Source organism: Lactuca serriola, chromosome 3, assembly GCF_051521515.1.
Source record: "Lactuca serriola cultivar US96UC23 chromosome 3, Lser_US96UC23_V15, whole genome shotgun sequence".
Taxonomy (NCBI): domain Eukaryota; kingdom Viridiplantae; phylum Streptophyta; class Magnoliopsida; order Asterales; family Asteraceae; genus Lactuca; species Lactuca serriola.
This window is the reverse complement of record NC_136410.1, coordinates 230,210,295-230,220,666: the sequence shown is the minus strand read 5'-3', so window position 1 is coordinate 230,220,666 and position 10,372 is coordinate 230,210,295. Positions and strand designations below refer to the sequence as shown.

General features: G+C 32.5%; 2 protein-coding genes and 1 long non-coding RNA gene across 8 annotated transcripts; 2 read left to right on the top strand and 1 right to left on the bottom strand.

Moving 5' to 3' along the window:
• Window positions 1-735: 735 nt before the first annotated feature.
• Window positions 736-4,397, bottom strand: LOC145093665 (putative receptor-like protein kinase At5g39000). 6 transcript variants are annotated; one of them, XR_013703023.1, is made up of 5 exons: window positions 4,264-4,397; window positions 3,938-4,166; window positions 1,785-2,693; window positions 1,405-1,664; window positions 736-1,328 (listed from the first exon to the last, which is right to left on the bottom strand). XR_013703023.1 is itself a non-coding variant. In XM_079031875.1 (3 exons), exons 1-3 carry the CDS (start codon window positions 4,076-4,078, stop codon window positions 1,551-1,553), a joined length of 1,164 nt encoding a protein of 387 aa, XP_078888001.1. In that variant the 5' UTR covers window positions 4,079-4,397; the 3' UTR covers window positions 1,332-1,550. The 6 variants fall into 6 exon arrangements, 1 of the variants encoding a protein (XP_078888001.1); XR_013703021.1 differs by having other exon boundaries at window positions 737-942; window positions 1,060-1,328; window positions 3,938-4,397; XR_013703022.1 differs by having other exon boundaries at window positions 737-938; window positions 1,060-1,328; window positions 3,938-4,397.
• An 840-nt stretch (window positions 4,398-5,237) lies between these two features.
• LOC145096079 (uncharacterized) lies at window positions 5,238-6,197 on the top strand. The gene has a single exon (XM_079033850.1). The coding sequence runs from the start codon at window positions 5,238-5,240 to the stop codon at window positions 6,195-6,197; it is 960 nt and encodes a 319-aa protein (XP_078889976.1).
• A 954-nt stretch (window positions 6,198-7,151) lies between these two features.
• On the top strand, window positions 7,152-9,504 carry LOC145094825 (uncharacterized). The gene is made up of 3 exons (XR_013703586.1): window positions 7,152-8,205; window positions 8,986-9,292; window positions 9,377-9,504. It is a non-coding gene; the product is annotated as an uncharacterized LOC145094825 (long non-coding RNA).
• The last annotated feature ends 868 nt before the right edge of the window (window positions 9,505-10,372 follow it).

Here is a 10,372-nt window from a genome sequence, read left to right as displayed (position 1 = left end):
TACGAACTAAACGTCATTTCTGACACCTGCATGAGGGACGATTAGTGTAACTTACCCCAATAGAAAAGATATATTTCATAAGATAATTTTGCAAAATTTACAAGTAAAATAGATTTTGTGTTACAAGGGAATATTTGCCATTATCGGTTAATATTATTCCTTTTATTCCTTGATTCCTTATTCCAATATAATTCATTCCATTACACCATAATAGCCAAACAAAACAATGTCCATTGCTTTAATTCACCCATGCCAAATATTACTCGGTACATTTAATTCATTGGTTATTTCACTCCATCCAACCCAAACACATCCTAAGTTTTAGTGAATTTGTACCTATCACTATTTTCTACATTTTTATGACTATAGTTATTTGTATCGGGTGCATTTTTATTTAGCACTGGGCCTCAAATCGGCTTAGACCACCTTTAATCAAACGCAGAAAATGATAACTTACAATGTTATCTAATATTATATATATGTTTTTGTTTTGTGATACTAATAGGATAATACAATATCCGTGTGTATACAAAGTGATTAAATAGTTACTAGATTCACGCCATACATATGACAACGTTTTTATATCCAAAGCACATGTTCATTTCATGTTTTATCTTCTTGTCTTTTAGTTTTTAACAATTCTTTTCTTACAAACTCTAATGAACATGCGTGCTCTTGTTTATACTTCTATTGCAAGAAACAAAATGTACTTTCATTGATTTGTTTATTATAAGATGTTAAGTACTTCTATTTTCTTATATAGTTATATTACAGCATTAAAATTTGAAGAATCAACCTAACTAATGCAACATAAGTGAATAACAAGCTCAATTTAAAACATGCTAAAGTGTTAAACAACTTCAAGTCTTCATCACCATAAAAAGTTTAATAAGTTCAAAACCAATTTTCATTTTACGAGTCATTGGACATCCGCCTTACTGCCTAGGACAATTGTACAACATTGTAGGTCAGTAGAAAAAGAAACAATATTAAATCTAGAAACAAAATTTGCACATTATAGTCATTAATTCATAACCGAATAAAGATCATCGTATTCACCTGTAATTGTCTGATCTCTTTTTATCCACTCTGTTGATTCTCATGCTTGAAGTAATTTTATCTGTTGTATTGACTTTTTTTTTTTTTTTTTTTTTTTTTGCTATTTTAGTTGTTATGATGCGATCATTTTTCAAAGATGGCTCCATGTCTAATACTCAACTTCTAGTGACTAATATCACACATTTTCTCCCAAACCAAGATAATGGGAAAACTACCTTGTATGAAAGCATCCACTATTATTTTGAGGACTACGTAGTTAAGGAATGTTCCTAGAACAAAAAATTGCAGGCCTTTCATGTAAAGATATATTAAGTATAGAATGAAATAAATATTTGCTAATCTTACATTGTTTTTTCTTTATGTAAGGATCCTTCACTGCACACTTTAGATATATGTTTCCATCCAATCAAAGACCGCCAAACATAGAAGACCAACCTGTGGTGTTGTGTTCTGACCGTTTCTCTAGAAAACAGTAAAACCTAAGTTTTACTTTAGATTTTATTCTCCATGTCTCGCTTGTTTATATAAAGCCTCGACAAAGATTCCAATTCGGAATCAACTAAAGGTGGATTCATCTTCTCTATCTTGAAAAAAACTGGCGAAATCTAACGATGAGCAAAAACAAATGATGTGTAAGCAATTCATGTACTTTTATGTACACATCCTTATTTTACCCTAACAAGATACATATTGAAGGGATTGATAAAAATGATATTCAAACTTACTTGCATTTTCAAGGCTCCCTTAAGTTGGAATGTCACCTCAGCAATTGTAGGTCGTTCTTCCCGAGTTTCTTGTAAGCATTGATATGCTATAGCTGAAAACTTGCGTAATGTTATTGGGTTGATAGCTTTCTTTATTCTGTGATCAATAATCATATCGAGCTCTCCATTTTTATAGCATGTTCGAGCCAAATGATGTAGGAATCGCCGCTCATCATGGTAACTGAAAACACACGCTAGCCTTCCACACAAAACTTCAAACAAAACCACGCCGAGCGAATAAATATCCGACTCTTTTGTTAAAAACCCTGTTCTTTCATATTGTGGGTCAGTGTAACCATATGTGCCAGCAAGGTTAGTGATCACAAATGTGTTGCGTTGATTTGCTAAACCTATTTTAGCCAACCCAAAATCAGAAAGTTTTGCATTCCAATTCTCATCCAACAAAACATTCGCGCTTTTCACATCGCGATGTATAATTCTGTGTTTTTCGGCCACATGATTATGAAGATAGTCCAATGCAGAAGCAACTCCTATACATATTTTGAGGAGTTGTGTCCATGATAGTCTACTTGACATGGTAGTGTCACATATATATTTTTCAAGGCTTCCATGGCTTGCATATTCATAGACAAGGATCATCTCCTTGTTATCATCACAAAAGCCTATAAGTCTTATAATGTTTTCGTGTTGATACTCGGAAAGCATTGCAACCTCTGTTCGAAACTCCTTGTTGCCTTGAAATCCGTTGACATCTAGCCGCTTTACAGCAACTAGTTGGTTTATATGATCTCCCCAGGTGAGGATTCCCTTGTAGACCCTTCCATAACCACCCTTCCCAATGAAATTTTTGTTGTTGAAGTCTTGGGTACAATCTTTTATGACATGGAAGGGTAGTTTGAGGCCATTTGGCTGCTTCATTGGAGTATAATCTAGAATGATTAATATTGAACAACTATATACAAGACACCACGATAGCAATAATTTATGTTAATGTTTGATCAATGAGTAAGCAAAGACTATTATAAGACCTTACTAAGTAGGTGGTTCTTATGTGAATTAACATGTGTAAAAATTAGGCACTATTCAGATTCACATTGTGGTTGTCAACAAACAAAAATATTAAAAAAATTGTATTTCATTTACCGATATAGATGTAGAATAAAGTCCTAAAATTGAAAATTTGAAAAATTGATATATTTTATTGTTTAAAATTAACTCCTAAAATTGAAAAATAATCAATGTTTTAGCATGATTTAGGTTATATTTGGGAATATTTGAGGAAACATGTACTTCCTAAAATGTGTTAGTCGTTTCATATTTACCTTTAGAATTTGTCATGAGAAAGTTTATTGTCAAAACTTTTTAACTTTGCGTTATTGGTACTTTTAGATCAACTTACCAATATTTATATCCTTAAATCCGTATAACATAATATATTATCAAGCCATTCGGCATAAATAATAAAATCTCTCTCTCTCTCTCTCTCTCTCTCTCTCTCTCTCTCTCTCTCTCTCTCTCTCTCTCTCTCTCTCTCTCTCTCTCATCTTTTACATGTGTCCACGAATAACATTACAACCTATAAATTTTTATTCTTCATATTTTTCATCCAACAATCAAAATTGGTTCGTTGTTTTTTAGAACCCTCATCCTACAAATAATTTATTTTTATTTGTATTAAGCTTTTATTTCATTTTTTTTAGAAACACATGTATATATGAAACTTCTTAGTAGAGTATAACGGATCATGCATAACAGTATTATATCCATTTGATCTATAGATGTAGTTTTCAAAAGAATTGATTTTACCATACAAAAAGGTTTAGCGGTGCAACTTGTAGGCCGTTCGCCTTCTCATTCGTTATACGATAATAACTAAGATGTATTAACTTATTTTGTAAAAAAAACATGAGGACTCGTATTAGAATTTATTATTTTTATGCTAAAAATCGATGTACAAAATTACCTAACTATGTTCACAGTGTTGTTTTAACAAGGAAATCGTCAACACAAAACACTTTTGGTTTGAGAAACCAAAGAAATGATAGAATTTTTTGATAATTGCTAATCGGGGGAATCCTTCGATGAGGATCACCAATAGTTTGTTGAAACGTCCCACAGTGTGAAAAAAGATGGTGTAAGGAAAGATTGTTGACCTGATTGAGACGCATATCCGGAAGAGTGTTGGTGAGGTCAGCAGTGAAACCAATCCGTTTGTTACGATTCTTTATAAGACCATTTATCTTCCTCCATCTTAGTAAGGCGTCTTCGGAATTCTTGTTCAAATTATTCTCCATCCAGCTCAAAAGCTCAGTGTCACTCTCCAGAAAACAAAACTACTTTCGCGGAATAAAAATCAAATCCCAGAATAATCATTAATGATCCCTGAAACAATAGTCAACATGTATATATAAAATAAAAGGAGAACGAAAAATGACAGTGGGAAATTAAGGAGAAAGTAGAAAAATGAAGGTAGCTTGACTTAAAACGTAGTCTGTAGAACAGGTAGTTTCGATTTCCTATTTAATTAACCTGGTGAATTAGTGAAATAATAATTCACCGAATTAATTAGAAGTAGATAACAAGGAATAGATCAATAGAGAGATGTTGGGTACAAGAAATAGATTTCAATTATCCATTTGAGAAAATACAGAGTTGATATAGAATCTGTTACAAAGGGCGAGGCACCTGATGCTTGCTAATTGATTCGTTTTTCACCTGGTGACCATCCCACTCACAACAGCTCAACGATTTATTCTGTTAGTAATATCCTTTGCTTAGTGATATGTTTTTGACTATTTACTTATCTGTTATTCAATAAAAATATTAGATACCATAAGTACTTATCTATGATTTTTAGGCAATCGACAACTACAATTTTATAGTTTGGAATTCTTTTTAATATCAAGTCGTTTCTTAGCATTTTGAACACATTTTTCTCATGCTTTCTTTTCTTAACACTCCGTAATCAAAAACCAAAACCAAGATAGCTATGATATTAATTAATATAAATATAAGAAAGCAAACACAAAAAGGAACTTAAAATAAATAAGTAAATTAAATTACACAATAAATAACAAATATTGTCGGAAACAAATGAAATAAAGTCAAACCGTAATTCATTAAACACATCCTCCTCCCCCTCCCCCTAAGGCTAACCGGTATACGTAGCACGAAGCGGACCGTGGTCTAGTTGGCCACGAACCACGGACGTGCACACCGTCCCGGTGGTTCGTGGTGGTCTGTGGTCGTTGCAAGTTGTGGTCGGGACAACGGATTCAAACGACGATTTCGATTGGTGTTTGGTTTTTGGAGCCGTTGAACGGCTATTTTGGCCGTTTCTTTTTTTTTTTTTTTTTTTTTCAAACTCAATTATAAAAACACTTCTAATACCAAAACACATAAACATACATACACATTCTACACTCAATTACACCCATGGATCCCTCGATAAATATGGAATTTTTAAAAAGTTTTGACTCGGATGACGACGTAGAATTCGTCGAGACATTCTTCAATGTTGTGCAACACGTTCACGCCGAAGAAAGTTCGAATGCAGCGCGTACAAGGGCGGTCGTCAGTCGTGATCGCCAAGCCGCACACGACTTATTGGTACGTGATTACTTTGCCGATAATTGTCTTTATAATGACGACTCGTTCGAACGTCGTTTTCGTCTGAATAAGGCTATATTTTTACGTATTAGTAATGCTTTAGAATCTCGTTATGATTTTTTCAAACAAAAACCCGACGCTAGAGGAAGAATGAGTTTTAGTAGTATACAAAAATGTGCGGCTGCTCTTAGGTATTTGGGATACGGTATAGCATTTGATGCATCTGACGAATACTTGAAAGTATCCGAGAGGACCGCGGTTGAATGTGTAGATTGGTTTTTTGCATGTGTTTATGAGGTTTTTCACGAAGAATATTTGCGTAAACTTACTCAACGTGATATTGAGAGATTATATTCGGCTCATGAAGAGAGGCATGGATTTCCCGGTATGCTTGGCAGTCTAGATTGTACGCATGTGGCTTGGGAAAAATGTCCAACTGCATGGCGTGGTCAGTTCACTCGAGGAGATATAGGTGAACCAACTATCATTCTAGAAGCTGTTGCATCTCAAGATTTGTGGATATGGCATGCCTTTTTTGGAGTAGCGGGGTCTAACAACGACCTTAATGTTCTTGGTCAGTCTCCACTTTTCAACGATATTTGGACCGGCAAAGCACCTGATATGACGTTCACGGTAAACGGGCACGCGTACAAATATGGTTACTACCTTGGTGATGGGATATACCCGGATTATTCTACATTGATGAAGGCATACTCAGTTCCTCGAAGTGAAAAAGCAAAATTTTTTACAAAAAAAAAAGGAATCAACGAGAAAGGATATCGAGAGGGCATTTGGAGTCCTTAAGCAAACATGACATGTAGTGAAATATGCTACACGACTTTGGGATAAAGAAAGAATTAAGCGAATGGTCCTAGCATGTATTATAATGCATAATATGATTATTGAAGATGAAGGTCGAGCGATTTGCACGTATGATCCGAACGACGTTGTCGTTCCAATTGAGGAGTTCGTACCCGGAACGAATGCTTTTTTGGAGCGAGTTGTCGAAATTCATAACAATGAAACGTGTTTCAATCTTCGAGAAGATGTCGCGGAACATTTGTACCAACATAGCATGAACGACGATTAGGATTTTTATATGTATGTTTGTTCGTTTTCTTAATAATGTAATGTTTGTTTTCTAGATTAACTAAGTAATGTAGTTTAAAATTGTTATTTTATTTTTATAATTAATGAAAAAATAGTTTTAAAAAAATGAATGCTTTTTACTTATAAAAAATGTAATTTTATTTTAATTTTTGGATTAAAAAAAAAGTAATTTTATTGTATTTTTGAATTAAAAAAAAAGTAATTTTATTGTATTTTTGAATTAAAAAAAAAGTAATTTTATTGTATTTTTGAATTAAAAATAAAATAAAAATAATGATGTGGAGTGGTGTGTTAGTGGTAAGTATCCTATGTTAGTGGTAATGGAATGTGGTGCTGATGTGGCACCCACCATATATGTGGTATGTGGTGGGTATAACGGATGGTCTAACAAACACACACACTTTTTCCGTTATTTTTTTTTTGTTTTTAATATTTATAATAAATACATAATAATAATAATAATAATAATAATAATAATATTATTATTATTATTATTAAACTCGATTTTGGCGGTTGTTTGCGGTTCCAGCAATCGGTTTCGACGACCCTCCTCCTTCTTCTCCCAAAGTTTTACAACGGGCGATTAACCTGCAATTTTCCCCTTTCTTCCCCCCCCCCCCCCCCCCCCCCCCCCCCCCCCCCGTTCTCTTCCATGGTTCTTTCGTATCCCCTTATCTCTCCAAACTCTGCATATAAATAGAGAGGATATTGAGGCGTAACATTGTTTTTTGCTCAAGCGAATGAGACTCCGGCAAGGGTGATGAGGCTCTTTGATAGCAACTCCTCTTGCGATTTGATCCTTTGATCAAGTATGAGCCGATGATTTCGACACCGATTCACCACCAACTACTTTCTCTCTCTTTTTGAGGGCATTCACGTAATTTTGTTATTGTTGCTGATGTTGATTTGTACTTGAGATCGACGAGGCAATGATGATGAAATGTAGCCTGGTCAAAATTGGAGTTTGGAGACCTGATCTGTATCTTGGCTGGGCAATCCGGAAGGCATTTTTTTGTCTTTTGAGTTTTCTCTCTCTAACAGATCTGAGCCTCCGTTTTTGTGTTTTGTTTTTTTGTTTTTTGTGTTTTTAATTTTCATAAGTAAGCATGCCAACTGTTTGTATTATTGCCTCTATGTTTCTTTTGGTTAATCTGAAAAGTTAATTGTTTATTAATAATCTAAGAAGTCATGTACACATGTACTGCTACAGATTTTGCCTTCTATCCTTTGTAATAACTCTAGAAGCACCATGAGATTTGTGTATAAATGGAGAGGTGTATCTTGCATCAAGCAAAATGTTTATATTGGGCAGTTTAGGTTACATGTAATGGGGGCACTTTTGTATATGTTATAAAGGCCAGATGCTCTCTCATTCAATGTCCAATATCTTCTTGATTACAGGTTCGTCTGGATTTTAATGTCAAACGCATACTTCTATAGAAGAAGAAATTGATGTGGTGAGGTTGTTTTTTTTAGAAAAAACCGACGTTGCAGATATGGTGCTCTGATTAAGAGAAATGTTTGATTGTGCTTTCAGTTTACTATAATTTTTCATGTTACTGTTTTTGATTTTAGGTTCTTTTATTGTTGGTTATTGATGTAGGTGATATGAATAACATAGCTAAAGTATGAAATTCAATTGTGGACCATTGGTTGACAATTTAAAGTTCTTCAACATGTTTGTTTATGGCATATCTATAAGGTAATTACTGAATCTCATACCCATAAGTCATAACCCATACTATGTCTAGCAAATTTTAACTTCCTCATGAAAGAATGTGTGGTTTTCCCCATAATTCTTATATAGGGAGTTATTAGATACTATTTGTGTGTGTCCTCATGAAATTAAGGCTGTTTGGTTATACTTTTTTTAATGAATTTTGCTAAAATAATTTTGATCATTATTGTTCTCTGATCGTTTTTTTATTTTGGACCATTTTACCCCCCCCCCCCCCCCCCTCCATTTGTATTGAAATGTTTTTATTTTTTCTTATTTAAGCGTTGTACTTTCAAATATAGCATCATACTTTAATTTTTATTTCATATTTAAAAATATATATGTTTTTTTTTCTTATTAAACCATTGTACTTTTAAAGTACAATGGTTAAATAAGAAAATAAAACAACAAATTAAAATAAATGAAGATTTAGAAATAAATGTTAAATATATTATTAGACAAACAAAAAAATATAGATTTTACAAATCACCATTTAAAATTATAACAGATTCCTAATTCGTTTAATGATTTTGGACCATTTTACCCCTCATACATCATTTATGATTTTGGACCATTTTACCCCTTCTCTCCCCGTTTTTATTGAAATGCTTATCTGTTGCCAAATAAAATATGAATAAGAAAAACTCGTGTTTTCATTGGCACTAATTTGTTCACTCCTACATGCTAATCATTTGTTTTTTTAATTATTTATAATATTTCAGTGCATAATTATTGTTGAACTTGCAATTCCATGTGAAAAACCAGGTTTACGAGTGTTTGAAGGATTCACAGTGGGTTTTCATCCAAGATCATGGGAAATTGTGAGAATTTATATTATATTTTATAAATCATGATTAATTTGAAGTTATGTTGTGAGAATTTATATTATATTACAGGTGAGGAGACGTACTTCCATTTTTTGGTTCTTTAAATTAAAGTTTTGTTAGAAAAGTACTATTTTACCCTTTGTCTACTTTATTGCGGCTTTGATACAGACGAGAGTGATGTATCACTCTATATGACATCAATTGCATCCCTTTCACATTAAGTAAAAAAAAAACTATCCATAAAGGTATATACATCTACCCACTTACTTTTGCTTCCATTGATTGGATTCTATTTTAATTTAATTTTTTAATTGTTTGTAATTTTTAAGGTTTATACAGAGACCGGTTTGGATATAAATTTGTCTGGTTCACGGGCAACTGGGTTGTATTCAACATTATTGAACATTTATTGGAGATGTACAATTATTTTATGTATCTATTATTCTATATTTCATCATGACTCGATTTTTAATAAAATTTATAAAATTTCAGGTGAAAAAACCAGTGAGAATCCGTAAAAGAAAATTACATGTATTAATTTTGTACAATTATAACATATTCCTAATTCGTTTTAATGATTTAGGACCATTTTACCCCTCCTGCATCATCTATGATTTTAGACCATTTTACCCCTCCTCCCCCCATTTGTATTGAAATGCTTATCTGTTGCCAAAGAAAATATGAATAAGAAAAAAACATAATTTTTTTAAAATATGATGGTATATTCGAAAGTACAATGCTTAAATAGTGAATTGTTTTACCTTTATTTAAAATACAGATGTGGTACATTGGTTTATAAAAGTACTTATATAACCGATTCATTCTTACCCTTCTCATCCAAACACAATAAGAAAATAAAAACAAAGGATTTACACCTCCTACCAAATTAATCAGACAAACAAAAAAAGTACATTTTATTTTATTAGTTCTTGATTTATCTTTAATAATCCATCCTTTTATTACCATAATCAACAATGTTCTTTAAAAAGAAAAATATATGTATTACTTTTTTACAATTATAATAAATTCCTAATTGATTTTAATGATTTTGGACCATTTTACTCCTCTTGCATCATTTTTTATTTTGGATCGTTTTACCCCTCCCCCCATTTGTATATAAATGTTTTTGTGTTGTTGTATCTTGTTTGATCCACACTTTCAATCATATTTTGAACCCATTAAAATGCTTAATAGATTAAGCACTTAACTTTCAATCATATTTTGTCTACGTGTCCACTGGACGGGTATGACACTAGTTATTTTTTGTTTGGACAATCCTTGTATTTTTATTTATTTTGTTAATGTTTGGTATTATTATTATTATT

Bases quoted from the DNA above. Each gene is read 5' to 3' on its own strand.
- LOC145093665 (XM_079031875.1), bottom strand. From the start codon at position 4,078: ATGGAGAATAATTTGAACAAGAATTCCGAAGACGCCTTACTAAGATGG. The intron at 2,694-3,937 runs GTCAACAATCTT...CCAATGAAGCAG, and splicing joins CGGATATGCGTCTCAATCAG to CCAAATGGCCTCAAACTACC. The intron at 1,665-1,784 runs GTAAGTTTGAAT...GCTCATCGTTAG, and splicing joins AGGGAGCCTTGAAAATGCAA to ATTTCGCCAGTTTTTTTCAA.
- LOC145096079 (XM_079033850.1), top strand. From the start codon at position 5,238: ATGGAATTTTTAAAAAGTTTTGACTCGGATGACGACGTAGAATTCGTC.